We start from the raw sequence: 22,053 nt of genomic DNA on the forward strand, positions 1-22,053 counted from the left end.
CCGCGGCGCTGCCGGGAGCCGGGCGCCCTCCCAGGCCAGCCCGGCCGCACCCGCTAGCGCAGGCCCAGGGAGGCTGCGGGCACCACGGGCGCTGGGAGGGGCCGGAGGAGCAGGTGGGCGCCGCCTCCGGGCGGGATAGCGGGGGACGCTTCCTATTGGCCAGCGACAGCGACTCGGCGGGACGCTCCAGCCCGACGTTGCCATTGGCGGGGCTCTGCGCACACTTGCGGTGATCGGCAGCGCGCCACCCACAGTTGGCCGGGCCGCTCACGTGCCCTCTGGGGGCGGGACCGAGCCCGCCTCTTCTGCTCATTGGCTCGGTCGCGCGCGTATCCCAGGCGCGCTCTTTGAGGGCGGGCGTCAGGCTCGTGCGCGGCTGGCGCATGCGCCGTGCGGCGGCAGGCGGAGATGGTGGAGCTGGGCTGATGGCGGCGGCGGAGGCGGCGCTGCGCTGAGCGATCCCGTCCCGCGCGCCGCGCCCCCCCGCCATGGGCAACGAGGCCAGCCTGGAGGGAGGGGGGGCCGAGGGGCAGCTGCCGCCCGGCCCCGCCGCCGGCTCCCCCCTGCCGCCCGCCGCCGCCGCCGCCAAGCCGCCTTCAGCACCCGGCAGCGGCGGACAGCTCCCGGGCAGGGCGCCGGCCCTGGGCCCCGCTGCTCCGGCGCCCGCCGGCAGGTGAGCCCGCTCGGCCCGCGGCGGCGGGAAGGGGCCGGGGAGCGGCCGCGGGGGGCAGGGCTGGAGGCGGCGGCAGCCTGCAGGGGGCGCTGCGAGAGGGGCGGCCGCGCGGGGCCGGAGCGGAGGTTCGCTCGGCCGCGGCATGCCTGGGGGCCGGGGCTGGGGAGAGAGGCGCCTGCGTGGGGCTCCTGGGGAAAGCGAAGCACAGTCTGCACCCGTCGTTGCAGGGGGTGGGGAGCGGGGGCGCAGCCTGCCGGGGAAGCGGCCCTGGAAGCTGCCTGTGCTGAGGAGGGTGTTGCAGGAGATGTAGGGGTGCGTTGGGGGCTGCCTGGGATGAGGTAGAAGAGTACAGCCCCCTCCCCCAGCCACACCTGGCAGAGGTGTAAGGGGAGATGATGGTGTGAAGCCTGCTCGGAGAATGTGAGAAGGAAGGGGGAAGCCTGCGTGCTGACCATGTGTGGGGTGGAGAAATGGGGTGAAGGCAGGAGTACAGTCTGCATGCAGGGGCAGCGGCTAGGAGAGATCTGGGTGCTACCTGAAGGGAGGCAGTATGGTGCAGAGGCCAGGGAAGAGCAGGTGCAGGGGAGGAAATGTTTAGAGGAGAAGATGGAAATGCAGATTGTATACAGCAGAAAGAGAGGAGGTAGCATGGTACCATCTATATGCAGGGAAAGGGCATTGAGGGGGAAACTGGGGAGAAGGTAGGTGCAGCTGTTAGAAACCTGGGGAGTGGCAGGAGTGCAACCTGTAGGGAACAGGGTGGGGAGCTTGGCAGGGGAGAATAGGGGGCAGCTGGAGAGATGAAGAGGTGTAAGGGAGTGGGTAGGGAGCAGCCTATATTTGTGGGTTAGACGCATGTGACAGAGTAGGAGCTAGGAAAGAATGTGAATGATGCCATGTGCTCAATAGAATGAGGTACACGGCCTTGGCAGAAGTTTCGGGAGAGAGCAGAGAGGTACGTTGTAGATGCGGGGGGGGACTAGAAGAAAAGGCAGGAGAACTGGCCTGATGTGGGTGGAGAGCTAGCAGAGAAGGCCAAGGGCATCTGTGAGTGTAAGGAAGCTAGGAGTGATGGGATCCAGTCTGGTGTCAGGATGGAGAGTGAGGCAGAAAAATCATTCTCATGTTTATTGTCTATGTCTAGCTTTCTTTCATCACTTTATAGTACTGCTAGACTGTAGAACACCAGTGGCAGTAATTCATTTGTACAATATAGGAACATGTACCCCGAATATGGCTACCCTAACTGTATCTGATTTGTGACTTGGAACAAAAAAGTGGTTATGTAACCTAAACGATGTACACCTATATAGGGAAATAACCAATGTAAATCTTTTTTGGGATATATACAGTGTTAAATACAAAACAAAAGTGAAATGTTTTGGGATTATATTTTGGAATAAGATTGAAAGCATTTTATTAAGCTAGCCAAGCCTAAAACATACATATATTTAATATGTATGAGAAAAGCTTATGTGAGAAACAAAGTTACAATGAAATGCAGTATACTTTGTCATTGTGTAGTTTGCCTACAGCATGTGGGGTGTGTGATCTGTTAAAATGACATATGCAGGTAACACATTTTAAAAGAAGTAGCAGTGGTGCCTGTTGCTTTATTTGGAGTACAGAAAATAAGGAATTCTGGTTAGAAATTAAAATAGGATGTTCTTAATAGTTAAGATCACACTGAAATTTGCACCTAAAGCAGAACTAATAATCTTCTTATTTTAGAGTTTCATGGTTGAATGCAGTGTCAAAATTTGACTCAGTTCTTCAACAAGTGAATTTTCTTAGCAAATATGTATTCAAATTTGCAGAGGAATTAGTTAAAATGTTCCTTTTTTAAACTGTTCCCTGTTTTCTTCAAGTTACTCTGTTTAAGCAAAGATAGGTTCCTTATACATCATGTTCAGTCTTTCTGTGTGGTAACATCTTGGACATAGGCTGCTCTTGAAATTTTTTAAATTAAATACACAGCAAACTATTTGGGACAACCTAATTGATTTACTTCAGAATGAACCAATAGAACTGCTCAGATGTGCCAATTATTTCAATTTTCTGATCTTGTGCAGAGCCCAGCTCAGAAGTAAATATGGTTGGTGAACCAAGGGGTGGGTTGGGCAGGCTGAGCACTAGAGGATATTTTAGGCAGATTGTGGAGATGTCAGGTAGGGATGTTTTCATGGTGGGAGATGGCAGAATAATCTAGCTTTGAGGGCAGTGAGCAGAGCTTTGGAAAGACATTTTAATTTAGCAGGTTGCTTTGGTGGCTTGGGGAGTGAGAGCTCATTTACTTTCCTCTGAAGGCATTGTTTCTTGTAAGGTTCCTCTGGTGCCGCTGCCTAGATTCTCCAGCAGTGTCACCATAGAAAACCAAGTACCTATGTGCTGAGGCATCAGTGTACTGAGGGTTTCCTATTACACTGCTGCTATGGTGTGTGGTGGAGCAGTATTGCAAAGCTCTTTAAATACTGATGCTTTGATGCAGAAGCACCATTCTCTTTCTAGTGAAAAGCCACCAGTGTGAAATCTGTTTCTAAGTTCCCCTTTGTTGCTGCAAAAGAGAAAATAAAGTTATCATCCCATGGGAAATTCTGGTATTTCAGCATCTGTTTTTCTTCTGATCTTGAACAAGTTCAGAAAAACTGAGATTTAGTTTTGTTGTTGTTTTGATAACAGAATTTTTTTCTGGAATCTGACATCCTATTACAAATGTTGATTTTGAAAAACACCCCATTTTGTGACAGTGTTCTGTTCAATCGTGTTGAATAGGGCAGGACATAAAACATGCCTGACTACATCCTTTCCCCTCTTATCTGTGTTTGTCCAAAAGGGCTGCCTTCTTTGAGGAAAAAATGGTAAATATAAATGACAGATGCAAGGGCCTGGAAGTTGTGATGCAGTTTGGGAAATGAGGATGGTGAGCTGTGGTGCTCGAGAAGATGCACTGGGTTTCTCAACTGCCTGCATAGCGCCAGACTCTCTTCTGTCTTCCAGCATCCCTCACCTCCACCTTATTTTTGTTTTTATGTACCATGGCTGCTTGTTCTATTAGCTCACCTTGGGGTGGAACTGAGATGTTAAGAGATGTGGGATGAATTGTTGCATTTTAGGAGGATGAATAGAAATTGGGGTTTGTACTTGGGGATGCTAAAGGAGAGAGAGGGATTTCACTCTAACAAACCCAATGTTCCTCAGAGTGCAGCTTCTCTCAGATAAATGAGAGGAGAAATAGGAGTGCAACACTCCGCTGCAAATCCAGGCCACTCTAGGTTGAACCTACACACAGTTTGAATCCCCCAGTGCAACTCCATAACATGTTGTATTCTTACCAGCTTCACTGCAAAGCCTTGCAGTCCACTGTGCCTTGCTTTCTAGTGCCACATGCAGTTTTTTAATTGCTAATTTGTATTAAGGTATAGAAGTTATATGGTAGGGAAGTAGGGAGCAGGGATAATATTTATGGTTCTTAATGATAAAGCTTTTGGAGGAGGACTACTTTCTGCTCAACACTTTTAAATAATATTTGTGAAATGCAGGAACGTACTTGTAAAATATATATTATAATAGATCTATCAAAACCAGTCTAGTGTGGTAAATGGAAAACATCCATCTGTGTAAAACTGATGGAATGGCAATTGGGAGATCCAAAAAGACAAAGCTAGCGAAATAGAGTTCCCTAAAGATTTGGGTGATCTATCCGTATTCTCTCGAAATTACCTGATGTTATAAACCAAGGGCAGGTAACTTCATATAAAGGGTAAGCCTAAGTAATGCGGCTCAGCCCCACGGTGGGCTGTCCGGTGACTTTCCTTGCTGCCTTTCTGTTGCTCCGTGCCACTGAATGTTGCCCTTGGCTGCATTTCCTAAATTTAGAGAAGACTCTACCACCTGCTTTACTGCAACTGCTGCCACACCCCCATGACTGCCACCGATCGATTTGCTGTAGGCAATGGGTAACTGTGGATTTGGCAGTGAGGTGAGTGGTTTGGGTCTCTATCTGGCACCCTGCTCAACACATGCAATCAATTTCTTTCTTTCCTCCCTGGCTCCTTCTGCCATTCCCTCCAGCCCTTGCTGCAGAATGCTTTTTGGTGTTTAGTTAAGCATTTTAAAGGTTCCAACTAGATCCACACTCTCAAACGTATAATCACTGGGGTCTTTTGTAAATTCAAGGAGTCTCAATAGCTCAATGAAACTAAGGACAGATTACTCATGTGAATAAAGATTTATAGAACTGAGCAGTAACCCGTATGAGTGATCTTTGCATGAGTTGCTCCATTTGTTCAAAAGGAGTAATCCTAAAACAACAAGGCTTTGTAGGACTGGGCCTTTTATTTGCAGATATTGTGTTGGTTGCTTTGTATCAAATCACTTAATGATTTTTCTCCTTTCAGAACATTGTAAGAAATTGTAAAGCAGTAAATTGTTTAGGAAATGAAAGACTAGTCCTAGCAGAGTGTGAAGGTTGGAGTCTAGCTTGGCTGGGGAAGTCCATGTAAACAGTACATAAAGACAGTGCATTGAATAAAATTTGAAATTCAGTTCTGATATTGTTTATATTGGTGTGAATTTGGCACATATACATTTGTTAGTTGTAGCAGTTTGAGAAGATTAAGAACAAAGCTAATTTCAAAAGACAGGAAAAGGTGGTGAAGGTAGACTGAAGGAAACTTCGCAAACTAACATTTGCAAAAGCCACGACACTTGCACGGTTTAATAGCAAAGTCCTGTTTCACTTTGTGCTCAAATGGCACCCAGCCAAAAATGTCACTCGCATAGTTTGCAATTTTTTCTATATGCTTACCTGTCTGCACTACTAGTGTGCATGCTGAGTAGGTTGCACTCTGGCCACGCAGGTACACACTTCATACACGTGTACCTGGGTAAGTGTAAGTCATAAAACTGTAGGTTGGCAAAAACTTGTTGCTACTGAGCAGTCAGGGAGTGAAGCTTTTAAAGCTGAGCCACTACATCTTGCATTTAATAGTTGTTGGATAAGGTGGATGGAGGGTATTATGGAAGCTCCTAGCCCACAGGAAGCCAGGGGCTAAGCTAGAAGCCTTCTAGGGCAGCAGTTGTTTCGCTGACCACATGCTGCCTAGCTTATTTTCTTCCTCAGGTCTCACATCAGTCCCTTTCTTGGCTGCTTAGTGACCCAGCTTCAAGAGGATGGGTGGACTGGGGACTGTTTAATGCTTAACCTATCACCTGGTGTTTCAGAGGATCTTGGGGGAAGTATGGAGGGTGCATGTGGGCACACCCTCTTCAGCTGTGCAGTGAGCTTTCTGAACTCACTGGTTTATCAGCATGGTGAATGCCATTGCTGCTTGCCCTTTTGCCTGTTGCCTGATTCCATTGTAGGGGGAAAATAGTGGGTGAGTGGTGGTGGTGTTCGCCTCATGGGCTCTGGAATTGTGCTGGCGCAAGCTCCAGTAGATGCCCTGCTGACAAGCCAGTTTGTTCCGAGAGCTTGCTGCACATGTACTGCACAGCTTGGGGGAAGGAGCGTGGTGATGCCACCTTCCTTCACCTCTTAGAACACTGTGGTGGGAAGTGGGAAATTTAGCTTTAAACCCACTCTAGGTTCTGAGGAGCCTAAACTTAGAGTCTCCAGCTTCCAGGGTGAGTGCCTAACCCATTAGTCTGCTGGGCTGAAACACAAGAGGGCTCTTTTCCTTGACCCCTTAACTAGACTTAGGCTTTTTCATCCTGGTGCAGATATGGGACTCGTGCTCACCTACTTATGTATATACAGTAGCCCATACTTGCCTGGCCAGAGCACAGGCTACTGCACATCCTCTGTAGCCATATGGATGCTTGTGTCCACAATACATAAGGAATTGGATTGTTGACTGTGTAGCTAACTGAACATGCACTTGCATGGCTGGGCAAGTGTTATTTTGGGATGTAAAGAGAAACAGAATTCTCCTTCTGACTTCTTGGCTAAATGGAATCCCTGAGTGCACTAATTCTTGTCTTCCCATGTATTTGTGAGTAGGTATTATGGTATTGCAAATTAGGAGTGAATGCTATATATCATTCTTGGAGCTGCAGGGTTGAGTAACTTCTTGGTTCTTTGGGATCTTTCACAGAACGCAAACTAAATTTGCAGAGTAGTAAAAACAAATCCAGCTGGTTGGGAGAGATGATCTTCTCTTTTGAAATGGAAGTTTATTCAGATTTAATCTTTAGCTTTGATAAGCTTGCACTAATGTATAGTCATTTATGTTTTAATGTGGGCAAATGCAAGGTTGTATGGGTAGAAATAAAATGTTTAGGCCACGCACAGGATGAAGGACTGTGTTATGAGAAATAAAAGCTATGGAAGAATTCAAGTGTTTTCAGTATATAGCCATCTGAACATTAATTCCAAGTGCAATGCTATGGCAGATGAGGCTAATGAATCTTATGACGTATAAGCAGGGAAGTTCTGAATAGGAATAGGGTGATGTTACCATTGTGCACAGCACTGAAATTGTCTGCTTTTGTTTTTTATAATTTATAAAAGGTACTGAAACATTGGAGAGGGTTCAGAAAATAGCCACAAGAAAGATTTGAGGTCTGAAAAAACCTGCCATGCAGTGAGACTTAATAAGTTTTTTTTTTTTTTTTAATCTTGCTTATTAAACAAGATTAAGGGGTGACTAGATCTGTAAGTAAAGTTTTATAAATATCTATCATGGGAGAAGATATTTGATAGTAAACATCTCTAATGTAGCTAAGGCTCCTCCTGGATACAAAAAATCATGGACTAAATATAGACATTGGATTTATGACACATTATAACCTGCCTGACTTCTGACTTCCCAGGTACTGCTCCACTATTTAACTGCTACATTCGTCCCCTTTTTCTCTTTCCCCTGCACCCAGTCTGTTTCACCCACTGACTCCTCAATTTACATCTTCACTGACTGCCTGTCTTGCATGCATACCAGCCTCTGGCTTCTTTACTATTTATTCCATCCAGGAAGAGCACACACCAACTGCAGAGACTTCCTCAGCCTGACGAAGGGTTTTTGAACACAAAAGCTTGCTAAAATTTTTTCCAACTATTTAAGTTGGTCTAATAAAAGGTATCAGATTTGCCTGAAGAGCCTTGTTTGCCTATGTCCTTAGACCAACACAGCTACAGCCTACACCCCTAATGTAGCTAATGAAGGCAAAATAAATTGCAGTGGCTCAAAGGTGAAGATAGATAAATTCAAATGGGAAGTGAAGTACAAGGTTTTAATAGTGAGTTTAATTCATTGTTGGAACATTACTTTAATAGACTTTATCCAAGGATATGGTGGGTTCTTTGCCATTTGAAGTTCTTATTTAAAGACCTGTCCTCCTTTTGAAAGAAATACTTGGCTTCAGCCAGAAGTTGTGGCCCCTGTTACATGTTACATGTTACATGTTAGACTAGATAATCATAATGCTCTTTTCTGACCCTATTCTCTATGAAACTTTGACTAAATAGCAGTGTTTTTTCCTGTTATTGGATTTTCCCTTCTGTATCTCCATATTTAAAATGAGGTGGTTGTATTTATAGATCATTGTCAATAGAAGAGGGATGCACATTTGCACATATATTAACATGATAAAGATTTTTGTGTGAAGCATGCTTGCAGAGGAACAAAAAAGAAACATTCTGCTTTGTGAACGCATGAATATCAGGAACCTTGAACATTTGCCCATCCCTGTAGTTTATTTCTTGTCTCTGGTAATATCAATCATTCTCTAGGAGTAGAAAAGCTATTCTCTTTTACTTTCCAAAAAATTACCAGGTTGCTTCAACCTCAGCAATACTTGCCACCTCTTCCCTATTTTGGCAACATCCAAAATGGATGAACTGTATTAAACACATGAAGACCAATGCTTGTGCTTCTGGGTGCAAGCAGCTACTCTGTACTAGCTAATAATGATCTGGTTTCATCAGAAGCCCAAGTAAATATAAGCACATATTTGGGATAGCGTTGGAAAAACAGATTGAAGGCAGCCTAAAGAAAGTCAGGAAATGCATTAATTCTAGGTATATATTTTTATCTCAATTTAAAGAAGACAAAAGTGAACAAGTTGGAAGCATCTCATTATTCAGCAGCAAGCACAAGTATTAGTTGTCTTGCTTGTTTAAGTTCAAATGTGAAAAAAGTCACAGTAATTGCAATTTTTACCATTGTATTGTTATTTTAATAACTTGGTCTAATTTTTTTCTATTAGCCTCATGTTTTGGGTGTCATAGTATGTTCTAGAAGTGATTGAACATAGACTCGCAGCTGTTGCTTTTTGAGAGTCTCTGGCTTTGGCTCTGGGACAGATTTCCCCAGTCTTAGTGAGAAGTCTTACCCTTGCATTTATTAGTTTGTCTATTTTTAATGGACACTCCCATCTGCCTGAAGAGGATAGTTAAACCACAGTCCTTATTGGTGTTTTTGGTGGTTCTCATGGTAGTGCTGGCCTCAAAACTCCTTTTTCAGGCATTTAAGTCCACTATATGTCCACATGCTTACATGGTTAGGGCTGTGGCTGCTATTGCTCATGCTCAGTTTCTGTGACTCTGTAGCTGTCCAAGCTCATGGGCTACATGTCCAACAACAGAATACTCCTGGATGTGTCAGTACTAAAATGCTCTGTGTATCTCCAAATCCTAGATATTTAAATGGCTAGGGATAGAACAGAATGCTTCACTAGGTACTCAGTTAATGAAATGGTCTTTTTATACTGAGGATTTGCTTAGGTTGGGATTTAGCAGCTTCTTGGAGGCCATAGGGAATACTGTCCGAGGCCATAATACAGCCTCCGCATAGTCTTTGAGATTTTCAGTTTCAGTCTGTTTTAAAATTTCTGATCTTCTTTTCATCTGGTCAAGCATGTCGAAGTCAAAGAGACTTGTATTGTTGCTACAGAGCAAGATACTGAGGACCAGCACGCCAATGGTTGAGGCTGCATTATGAAAATGGTTCTTGTACAGCGAATAGAGTGTCTGTTCTTGTGTTTTGGAATCTGATGGTGCCTGTGAGTATTTGTGGATGGTCCAAGCTCACAAACTCTTTCAGTTATTTGAGAGATGAGAGAATATTGACAACTACTTTAAATAGCTGATGGCCTATAAAAGAGTGACTGGGTTGTAAAATCCTCTAGGTCAGGGGCAAGCAAAATATGGCCTGTGGGCAGGTGCCTGCACATTCACTACAACTGGCCTGGTCCTGGGCTTGCATGGGGTCAAGACCCACTCATTCCTGTGGAGGCAGTGCACACTGCACTTGTACCCTCAACCATTGGATGGCCCAGTCCTGTGAGTAGGGAAGCAGAGGCAGCAGCAGGTGGACTGGGGGGCCAAGTGGCAGTGGTGGCAGGGGGGGGAAGTGGTGACAGCTGGTGGGGCACGGCAGTGCATGGAAGCAAAATGGCAATTGGGTGGGAGTGCTGGTGGCCCGGCCACATGCTGTCCTAGGGCTCACCAGGACTGTGCACCTCTGGGGGCCTCCACCTGCTGTGGGCCATGAGCACCCTGAGGCCCCACTGCCTACTGCTGCCGCTGGTGGCAGGGGCTGTGCACAGTGGGGGAGCATGTGTGATTGGGGGGGGGGGTCCTCGCATGCACCCACTCTCCCTCAGCCACCATCCTCTTCCACACACTCCACAGCTCCCCACAAATACCCCCCCACAAACCCTACCTGTACACACACACACAGGCCCCACATGCCCCACACCAACTCACACATGCCCACAAACACATTCACCCATACCCCTCACACTCCACATATGCACACACACACACCCATACCCTCCCACTCCCCACAAACCCCACACGGACATCCATACACACCAACACCTCACATACACATCCACCTACACCCCCACCACACCCCTCCACCCTCCTCCATAATATACAAGAGTAAGACTTCATTTTGAGCTATTATGCAATCACCTCTATACACACAATGTAAATGCATGCAAATCAGGACAAAATATTTTTTTAAATGAAAATATTTTATTGTAGATGTTTGATATATATTTTTAGTATATTACTTTTTTCTGGTTCCAAGATGGCAAACCCCCTTTCCAAAGAAGTATTTCTGGGTGCAAGGGGAGGGACTTCTGGTGGCAAAGGTCAGGGTTTAGCAGTGGGACTTCCAGTGCCAAGGCAGTGATCAGGGCACCTGTCAAGGTGCAGAGCTACCTTTGTGGTCCTCGACAGGTCACCAAAACTCATTAAGTGGACCTCCAGCTGAAATAATTGCCCACCCCTGCTGTAGGTATATGTCTAATTCAGCCTCCCTTATATTTGACTGGCTCTGTGATCTGGACCTGTGATGATTTGTGGGAACTCTAGAGATGCAAGCAAAAAATCTAGTTATGAATTTTTAATACTTATTGCCTTGTCAAAGTGGATTTTGAGGAATTTTTGGATAACAAGTGTGGGGCATTTTATTACCACCATTGACAGTGTCTCAGTCAGCTCCTTTCATGAACCCTTGAATCCTTGGAGGTCTGTAAGTGAGCATGAAGTTGATGTTAGCTTTGGTTTGTTTTCCATCATTAGATGACTGAATTCAAATGACATTGTCTTATCTAAAAACTTGAAACTGGAGAAGAGAAAAGCAGTGTTGGAGTGATGTTGTAGCCATGATGCTCCAAGAATTATGAGAGGCAGGGATTTCTGTGGGTGGTATCTTTTATTGGACCAACTATCTGGTGGGGATAAAGTTAGATGAGGTTTTGAATTGCAAGATATTTTTCAACAGATCTGAGGGAAGAAGCAGCAAGGATGATTTAAAACCATGTTTAGGGCTGTGAAACTGGAGGAGAGATTCTCAGGGGTAACAGACAAACAACAGAAGAAAAGAAGCTTGATTAATGGGAAATCAAGACCTATCAAAGAGGAGGAGTGTCATTATCACCTGTAGTGTGAAGGCAGCATGTCGGGAATCTGGTAGATCAGGCATGGCCAACCTGCCCATGCCACTTAAGGCACATGCTGCAGCCTCTGGCATGTGGCAGCCTGGAGAGGGGATGGGCAGCACAATGGCAGGTAGTGTGGAAAGCATAAATTAAAGCAAAAGATCAGGCAGGGAGCACAGGGAAGGAAGTCTAAAGCACAGCAGCAGATTGGAGGGGCATTGAAGGAGGGTATGGAGCTAATTTGGGGCATGCATGCAAAAAAGGTTAGCCTTCACTGAGTTGGAGTATAGTATGTCATGAAGTCAATATCTGTGCTCAGTCCTCCTACTTTCTTGTCCTTTTTGTGTCTGCGATGAGCAGAAGGAGGGGAAGGAGGTATTAAACAGTATTTCTCGTGTTGTCCAGCCAGATCTTTCTGAAGAAGGTCATACTGAAGTCTTCATCTGTCATAATGTTATGTATTTTACTGGTGGCTGATCTTGCTTTAAGATTGATTTGAATTGATGTTACTTTGTGTTGCCTGCTTTAGGCTAGTACCTTTTACTTTTATTAACTTGATATATCAAATTAACTTTTTTGAGTGTTGGCAACACTAACTAATCCCATTAGACATAAAGGTTTCAGTTCTGTGATTAAAGTCAGAAAAGTGAATTGCTAAAGGAAGTACAGCTGGGGAATATAACAAATTCTTACAATTTCTAGAGATACGTAGTGACTCCTCATTTTGAGGAGAAGACATGGCTCCGAAACAGTAACTATCAATAAAAGTAGAAGGAATCGTAGAATCATAGAATTTAACCATATTTGTCAGATGTAAGCTGGCAAGTGGACTATTAACAAATGCCATTGTAGCTGCTTCCTAACAAAAAGAAGAGCAAAGAAATCTGGGGCTGTGTAAAGAGTTTTCAGCTCCCTTGTACATATTTTGTTAATATTCATTTGAAGGACAAAAGCCTCTTGGAGTTGTCATAAGTATAACACCAAACACAATGTACAAACTAAGACAGAGTGCCTCTTAGTTTAAATATGATTATGGGTTTTTTATGTGTCTGATTTGTACAGCATGTATTATAATCGTTTTCTGTAGTTGAGTATCTTGTCTCCTCCCCTGCTTGGGTAATCTGAGGAGAAACTAGGCAAAAAAGCCCCCTGCAGTGTCTTGATACCCGAGGCAAATAGGCCCTTTTATTTAGGCCCTTTGTAAACATACCCTGCTATGTACCGTAAGCATGAAGACCAGGCCCCTACCCTGACTGGCTAGGCTGGGCAGTGGGTTTTTTGTTTTGGTTTAATTAATTGGTTGAGAGAGAGGCTGGGACCCTTATTGGATACTTGGGTGATGTAATGATGAGGCATATAGGCATTTCTCGACTGAGGCTTGAATCTCTCTCTTGGGGCTGCTGAAGGCTGCAAATCTGAATGCCGGTTGGGGAGAAGCTTCCCATGGGGGTGTATGGAGAAGCAAGCTGGAGCAATGTGAAGGAAAAGCCTCAGGTAAAGGGAGAGTTTTTTTAGGGCTTGAGGCTCTTCTCTCTCCCTCTTCTTTTCCCACTTCTGTTTTCCCTGAGGTTTTGAGTGAGAGAATACCATGGGGGTTAGGGTTGCTAACCCTCCAGGATTGCCTTGGAGTCTCCAGGAATTAGATATAACCCCCAGGAGACTGCTGAGAGTCACCCTGGAGACAAATGAGAGGGCATTCATTAAATTAAATATTAGATGTTGAATCTGATTTTATACAGTAGTCCAGTGGATTTTTAACATGTAATAATAATGTGCATTTGCCTTCCTGACAAAGTCTATGCACTGTAATTTGTAAATGATGTACATAAGCACATGGGCATATTTGTGTGGTTGTGGGCATGTTGGCATCCTGGAAACCTCTCAGCATCGACTCGGAGTTGGTAACCCTAGTGGAGGTATTAATCCCTGGAGCAAACTGACCAGGATTAAAGCCTGGCAATTTTAGATCAGGTACTTTTTGTTGCTGTGGCAATTTCTTTCATCTCAGCCTAGCTATGTGGCTGAGCCCTACTGTATTCCAAGCGCTGGCACAAATAGGCTTGGCCTCCCTTTCATTTTCCTGGGTGTTGAGTGGGATAATACCTTAGGGTTGGCACCTGGCAGTGTTGCTAGCAGTTCTGGGCCTGGCTTGAGGCCTGGCACATTTTGTTGCTTTTGTAGCTTTTATGTCCCACCAAACACTGTGGTTGGGTGCTAGCTGTAGCCCAGACCCAGTGCAAATAGGCCTGGGTCTCTTTGGTTACTTAGTCCAGGCCCCAGTGCAAGACAGGCCTGGCTCTTCTTTAGTAGCTTCCTGCCCCAACTGGAGCTGTGGGATTGGGACTAGGAATTTTGGGGTGCGGTACACTGATTAGAGCTGCAGTCACCCCCTCAAAGCCACTATGTGGAAGTGGAGATTAGTGCCCTACGGTTTTTTCCAGGGAACAATATGGGATCCTTTGCATCGCACTAGCAGCTCCGTGGGGTACAGCAAACCCCAAGGAACAGCTCGTAAAATAGGGCCTCCCTGTCCAGTTTGTTTCCAAGTAGCAGGTATAGGGGTGCAGGCCCCCAAAACTAACCCATTGGGTGAGTCCCCATGTCTCAGACTGCCTTTGCATGGGTGGAGTCTCCCCAGAAGGGGTGCATATAGACTATACGTTGTAGTTAAGAGTGTTTGAGTTGCATTTGGTGTTTTCTTTCTTTGCCTTCTGTAATAAATCTGCCCTTTTATGTTTACGCTGCTTGCGAGGAAGGGGTTTTGTTTATGTAGGACACCCCATCCAAATTCAGTTATCCCTGATTTCTCGGTGGGGACTCCAGCCATAGTGAAAACTTATTGGGTACCCTGAAATTTGAACCCAGCCCTTGTTCCTGCTGACTGGTGCCTGGCAGACGGGTTACATAAGGAAATTAAATTTTAACCTCTTTTCTCTGATACGGTGTCTAGCTTGCTTCTTAATTTCATATCTTTTAAATTTAATGAGGAATAAGAGATTCTGCAATATTAAATGTCCATGAAAAAATGAAGATTACAAGAAGAAATTCCTTACGAAGCTGGATGTGTCATGTTGGTTATTATTCTCTGGGTGCATCTACATGAAGCAACGAACTCTGGAACAGTTTGAACTGGAGTAAATTACTCCCAGGTGCACTATCTACATGTGTGCCTGAGACAAAAGCAAATTAAGCTGCAGTGGAGCAGGCCTGACTGGCAGGTGGTGGCAGGGGGTTCTGAATTCTGCATTACTCAAGTGAATGAATTCTATATCACCGAAGTGAATGAAATTTACATTTCTTAGATATCAAGAGAGCCATGGTATTTATTTGCAGAGGGTAAGATCTTTCAGATGATCTCCTAAAGTAAGATGATTCAACAAGAGTCTTAAGTGTGCCTAAATGGGAACTTTTCAGCTATGTGACATTTTTGAAACCTATACACAGTCCACGATTCTGTTGTGCACAACATGGGTATGTATACAGGGCATGCATAGTAGGCCATAAATTGGCTGGGCCTATACATGACTACATGTCCATTACCAATGTACTTGTGTAAATCACAAAATCGTAACTGGACAAAAACCCAGGACTGCTGGGTATTAGATTTTAAAGAATCCTCTCCTATATTTTAACTTAAAAGCCTAGTAATTAGGGCAGTGTCAGTGAGATGTAGCTGTGATGGTCCAGGAATTGAGAGAGACAAGGATTGATGTCTATCTTGTATAGCACCAACTGCATTGGTGGGATAGAGTTAGACAAGATTGCAAATGCAAGGCATTCTCTAATTAGGGCACCCATCCAAGAGGCCCAGGATCTAGCTGAGCTTCTCCCTCTTCGCCTCCCACCCCTCCTCCCGTGCATGCCCAACGGGAATTTGAAAGTTTATTTCTTTGACTTTCCAGCATAGTGCTTTGACTGCCAGGCTCCAAGTTGAGCTTTATCCAGTCTCTTTCCCAGCCCTTCTTTAAAGCTGGCCTCATGGGCAACCAAGGGAAGGAGTTTTGGGGGGCCTGGAGGAAGAGACCATGCCAGACGGACTGTAGCTTAGTGAGACTGCCGTTTTGCAAGGGAATGGGCCCTGGATTCTAGCTTGAACCCTTCTTCCCAAAGGGACAGAAACTTCTGGCTAATGTCTGATTGTTAGAGTAGGAAGTTACAGAGAACTTAGGTTCAAGCCATCTGTGTTTTGAGTGGAGGGCTGAGAACCTGGGACTCTTAACTTCCTGCGCAACTGCCTTAAGCTCTCAGCTAGTGGGGCTAAAATATGGGAGCACCCTCCTTCTCCTTGGTTTTTCCAGGATTTGAATCAATGTACATGCTCATGTAGCTACATAGTTGTCTGCTCAGTGCATAGCTTGTTAGACATGCACAGTGTACAGATGTACACTTATGCATCCACACTGCAGAGGTAATGAATAGAATTGCACTCTGTCTGTAACTGCCAAAGAGTGTACTTGCATGGGTGGATAAGTGCCATTTAGGTACACAGAAAGTAATGGAATTCTTTCCTTTATCTCATTTGCTAAAGGCATTAAAGGTTATGCAGCATCTACACTGGCTCTGAGTGAATCTCTGGTACAGTCTGTTGCTATGTTAAGACACCTAAAACAGGAAATGTTCAGCAGAGTGAGGTCCCTAAGAAATGTTACCATTCACATCTGTTGGGCTTCATGGTCAATGTTAGCATAACCTCTGCAGCAGGCACGTGATTATGACTCCTTACTTTCAAGAATGGAAAGACTACTGTATGTGGTGGTGCAGGCAGTCCTCGGACTTGACACAATTGGTTCCTGAAAACCGCATATTAAGTCGAAATGTTGTAACTCAGAACTGATTTTCCCATAGGAAACAATGTTATAAATGGGGGGTTGGTTCCTGAGCCAAGGCCCAGTACCCTATTTTCACCAAAAATACCCCATAATTTTGTACTCAATCAATTATAAATGAATAATATAGCCACAATGTATTTATATTGTAAATAGCAATCATATGGCTTTGGAAGGACTTCTCTGAAGTGACTTTGCTGGACTTTTTGAAGGGCTCTTGGCTGGAGTCTTCTCAGGAGTCTTGGCTGTGGGCTTTTCTGAAGTCTTGTCTACTTTTTTTTTTTAAAGAAAGTGTCCAAGGAAGTTTGGACAGATGTTCTCCAGGGAGATGGGTGACGCAACGAACTTGTTTGCTGGCATGGCGTGGTGTCGGATCAAGTGTTGTAAAGTTGAAACTGACATCAGAAAGTTGAAATGGTGTCAATTTATAAATGTAAGTGTGGAATGTTGTAACTTAAAACACTAAGTTGAAGACTGTATAAAGAAATTTCTTTTAGGTACACAAAGGTCAGTGAATGTGAAGAATTTATTGTTTTGTTGTTGGGTTTTTTTGTTTGTTTGTTTGTTTGTTTGTTTTTTTTGGGGGGGTGGGGGGGAGGCAGGAACTAGTGTGTGAAGCTTGTTGAATGCCTCTGAACATAGCCTTAAAGAGAGGTAGATGAAGGCTGTTAGCTTTTACAGTATATTATTCTTACAGCATTTACAAGCTAAAGCTACAGAAGTGACACGGGCTGGCCTCTTGTTTCCGTCCTTTCCCTTCCCTCTATATCCTCCCCACTGACTCGTTTCTCTTGCTTTCTTATGCACCTGCTGTTGGCTCCTTTGGGAGCTTTAGCCAGCTGAGAGTTAAAGACCCAAACAGTGAGAGAAACAGAAATTTATAAGATGCAATTACAAGATGTATAAAAAGAAGCTGCAATTTTCACAGCTGCAAAAAGTCCATTAGAATGTCTAGAGTTGCATTTGCTCAGTCACAAACAAATTGAATTGCAAAGTCAGGATTTTTTCTATTGTCACGGAGCTCTGTTCCACATTATAGCTTGGTTTCCCTAGTATTTCTGGCATCTGGGCTTGTTTGATATTTTTAGGAAAAACAGTTAATTGGTTTCATTACTTCCTCTTTATAGCAGTAACTCTGACTTTATAAAATACAAAAATGTTTATCAAAGAGTAAAACGAGTTGGTTTTAAGTTTAGGGTGAGAGTTGGATTAATCCAAGATGGCTCGGGTAGAGATAATTGAGATTTTCTGCAGTAGTTTTTACCTTTGTTAGCTTGCAGATTCGTCTGAGGGAGAGCTCTGTGTCTTGGATTTGTTTTTCTGTGGTAGAGAACAACATTTTTATTTTTCATTTCTTCCAAAGGCTACAAAAAAACCCACTTGGTCAAGGCTGAACACACGTCATGCCCTGACTATGCTCTCTGAGCATGATCCTATCCACTTTTACTGGTCAGCAGTGGATGAGTGAGAGTGTGTTTTCACTTCATTATGCGCCCTTGCTTTACCAATAAGTTTAACAGCAGCAAAAGTCCCTCTAAATCAGGGGTAGGCAACATTTTTTGGCCAGAGTGCTTGAAAAAAACTGCAATGCCTACCTTGGAAGGTGCTGGAGTGCTGGCATGCCAGAAAAACAAAATGAGGGCAGGGGGTACATGGCAGGATGCCTTGCTTGTGCCCTTGCCCCCCAACCCTGCTGAGATTCTGTGGCTATCGGGTGCTACCCAGAACCTGGACCAGCTGCAAACAGCTGCTATCTCCTGGCCCCAGGATCTGGGAAAGCAGTAGATACTGGCAGTGCTTCCTGCTGTGCTGCCCTCGCCACCACTTCGGCAGAGCAGCATGTGGGACCCAGCACGGCAGGACACAGCGGGGGGGGCACAAAGTTGCCTGCTGCTCCGAGCTCCCCACTGCCTGGCCACATTTCACTTGCAGGTGGGGGCAGCAGCAAGGGGCACAATCTTGCATGCTGCCTACGCTGCTTCTGTGCACATGGGAAGCGTGACCCAGGCAGCGCAGAGCTTGTAGCAGCAGGCAGCTTCCCTGTGTGGCCCCTCTGTGCACAGCCGCTCCGGGTTGCACATGCTGTGCTTCCGGCCCTGCTGTCCTCCCCTGGGCCCTCCAGAGCGCACTGTGTGCGACCCAGAGCAGAAGCACGCGGAGGGGCTGCACAGGGAAGCTGCCTGCTGCTGCAGCCTCTATGCTGCTGGGTCATGCTTCCCCTGTGTGCATGGGAGCAGCATAGGCAGCATACAAGGTTGTGCCCCTTGCTGCTGCTCCTGCCTGCAAGGGAAGTGTGGCCAGGGCAGCAGGGAGCTCTGAGCGGCTGGCAGCTTTCTGTGCCCTGCTGTGTCAGGTTCCAAGACTGCTCTGCAGAAATGGCAGTGAGGTCAGCACAGCGGGGAGCATCGCCAGTACCTGCTACCTCCTCAGGGCCAGTTCTGGGGCTGGGAGGCGGCTGGAGCTGGAAGGGGGCCAGGTTCTGGGTAGCTGCTGATAGCCATGGAGTCTAGGCTGCTTGCAGCAGGGCTTCCATCCTCCCAGCTGGCTGCTGGGAGCAGCCGGGGCACCATGGCTATTAGCAGGTACCTAGAACCTGGGCTAGCTGCAGCTGGGAGGATATAAACAGCTGCTTCCCTCTGGCCCTGGGCCCAGCCGTCTGCCAGCCCTGGGCTCCAGGAAGGCAGCAGATGCTGGCACTGTGCCCGTTGGGGCTGTGGCCGGGGCAGGGAGGCAGCAGCTGTTTGTAGCCTCCTGGCTGCAGCTGGCCCCTGCTCTGGGGTAGCTGCTGCCAGCCGTGGTGCCTGGGCTGCTCCCAGGAGAGCTTGCAGCCTCCCAGCCATCTGCTGGGAGCCGCCTGGGCTCCTGGCTGGCAGCAGCTACCCAGAGCTGGGGCCGGCTGGAGCTGGGAGACTGCAAACAGCTGCTGCCTCCTCGCCTCCGGCCTTGGCCCCAACACATGTCGAGGAAAATGGCCTTGTGTGCCATGCTTGGCACGCATGCTGGGGGTTGACAGCCCCTACTCTAAATCTTAAATTGGAGCTTAGACTGATCTATGGACAGATCAGTACTTGGTAAGATCAGGACAAAATTGGAATAAAAAGAATTGGTACAGGAATTATCAAGATTGTGTCCAGATTATGTAGGGCTTAATTTAGGATATGCTAAATTGAGGAAAGGTATCACAATGTCCCGTGATGCCATGTCTTTTCAAGAGATATATGGGACAGCTGCTGCAGCAGTATGGAGGAGAGTTCTGTGAAGTCTCTTGTTTTTAACTTCCATTGGTTACTTAGGACAAGTTCATAAGAAAAACTAGGGAAGGAGACCGTACCATATTCAAGCCGTAAAGAGCACAGCGTGAACACCTCTTGTCAAGAGTTCCTTAATGTGCTACAGGCACTTGATAGACCCATAAAAATACAGTACATTTGCCTGCCTATAAGGCTGAGGTTTGTGTAAAGTGGACATTTCTGTATTTTTTCCTTTTGTGTTGGTGGAAGCAACAATTACAGGCAGTGCACAGACTTGATCTTGTTTTATGTGCATCTCCTGGCCCACTGCCCAGCTGATCCATGAACTAAATTTAAAATATGTATTTATCTGCATTAAATGATCAATAAAGGTCTTTTAAGAAAATAATAGAAGGCTTTCTTCAACAAGCACAAAAACAATAAGTGAACAAGTAACCTGATAACTAGAGGTGCACAGATACATTGGGCCAATTTATTGGATTGGTACCGATATCCAATACAATAAATTTTTGTTATATTGGCCCAGTGGGGCTGATTAATTTGGCTGATAAATGTCCATGCTATGCGCAGCCACAGCGCAGCACTCGGGCAGCGAGGAGCACAGCCTCTGCCTGGTAAGTCTGGTGTGGTGGAAGGAGAGTGGGGAGGGAAGGGGTATGGAAGGGAGCAGATCAATGCCCCCTATGGTGAAGGAAGGGGCAGAGGCAGGTGCTGCCCAGGTAGGGCAAGGGAGGCCAGAGCCATGGGTAGTGGGGGGGCAGCTCCTGCTGCTGCTTGCACTTCGGGAGGGCTTGAGGGGGATGCGTGCTTTCCAGATCTGCGTGGGATGGGCTGCAGTTGGAGCTGCACAGGGCTGTTCTCGGCAGGTCCTGCGCTCTGAGCAGGCACCACTGGCACTAGGAGGATTCTGCATCCAGCCCAGATTTTGCCACCGCTCTGCTCCCAGTGCCACCAGCTGCCTGGCATAGGCCTGGCTCTTCCCGGCGCATCGGTGTAGATGAGGCATTGAGCCAGGGCTGCGCTAGGCGGCTGGTGGTGGCAGTGCTGGAAACAGAGTGGTAGTGAAATTTGTGGTGGATAGAACATCCTTCCAGTGCCGCTGGTGCCCGCTCCGAGCCCAGCCCCCACTGAGAACAGCCTCGTGCAGCCCACCCTGCGCAGACTGGGGGGCACATGATGCCCCCCCCATGCCCTCCTGGGGTGCAAGCAGCAGCAGGAGCCACCTTCCCCTCCCCCCCATCCCAATGAGCTTTGGCTCTGCTTCCCCCACCCCCTTGGCAGTGCCTTGCCCCTGCCCCCTTCCTCACTGAGGGGCGTTGATCTGCCTCCTCAAGGCCCTTCCCTGCCCCCTCACCTTCTACCACACTGGACTTACCAGCTGGAGGCAGCTGTATTGGAAACCGAATTGGTATCAGCTGATATATCTCCTTAAATATCGGCTATCAGTATGGTCCCCAAAAATCTCTATTAGTGCATCCCTACTGATAACAAAAGTGCAGTGCAGTGAGGGATGAAAAACTTGAGAAGGGCTGGAATGCAAACAAGCATAACGGTTAATCACAACTGGGAGTGGGAAGGTCCATTTAAGAGGCAGGCAGTTGCTCATAATTAGGCAGGGGTTGGGGAAGGGAGCCTCCTCTCACCTTAAGCCTGGTCCAGTTCCTTCCAGTACCTCAGCTACTCGGAGCCCCTCTCGCCTCAGACCCCTCCCCCCCTTCCCCACCCCCACCTGGGCCTCTTGACAGCAGAAGCGCAGAGCTACTGGCTGGGGCAGGTAGGAGATGGGGGGGGTGCAGGGGCAAGGTGGAATGGCATCCCCTTGCCTTGCAGACCTGGCTCAGCTCCCCCCAGTACCTGAGTCAGGGTAGCTGGGGAGTGGGGGGAAGGGGAGAACTGCAAGGCTAGGGGGCTCTGTTCCACCCTGCACTCCCCTTTCCAAGCTCAGGTCAGGCAGAGCAGCCAACATTTCCTTGCTGGCTGTTCCATTCTCCCCCCTGCCACATGCACACTTCCTTTTCTGCCTCTCCCTCCACCCCCTTGCTGACAGCCCCACAAAGTGGGAAATATTAACTTTGCAGGGAACACAAGTTGCCTACGGTGCTCTGCTTTGGAGCGCCTTCAACTATTACCTCATTTGACAGGGTTGATTTATGCGGCTGGCTATATTAAAAGTGTTCTGGAGCTGTGTGTGTGTGTGTGTGTGTTACATCATGGCTGTAGAGCACTTTCAGGGGCCTGATCACATGAAAAATGTAACTTTTTTGTAAGCGCCCCATGTTTCCATCTTCCTTGCCTATCCAGTTCTAGTCATATTCCTTGCACCACTTGATCACCTCTTTGGCTTACTGTTTGGTTCCTGGCCTTTTCCTCCCTTCCTGCCCCCAGTTCCAGTTTCCTTGCCCAGCTATTTGCA

At 46.6% G+C, this 22,053-nt stretch overlaps 1 protein-coding gene across 1 annotated transcript in view; it reads left to right on the forward strand.

Moving 5' to 3' along the window:
* The first annotated feature begins 392 nt into the window (after nucleotides 1–392).
* The window catches only part of BSN (bassoon presynaptic cytomatrix protein), a 515,952-nt gene continuing 494,291 nt past the window's right edge, over nucleotides 393–22,053 (forward strand). The window contains exon 1 of the mRNA XM_090022461.1: nucleotides 393–673. Coding sequence (XP_089878587.1) covers nucleotides 489–673 — 185 coding nt within the window. The 5' untranslated portion in view covers nucleotides 393–488. The remainder of the gene's footprint in view (nucleotides 674–22,053) is intronic.

Source organism: Crocodylus siamensis, chromosome 11, assembly GCF_052110815.1.
Source record: "Crocodylus siamensis isolate JL-2025a chromosome 11, ASM5211081v1, whole genome shotgun sequence".
NCBI lineage: Eukaryota > Metazoa > Chordata > Crocodylia > Crocodylidae > Crocodylus > Crocodylus siamensis.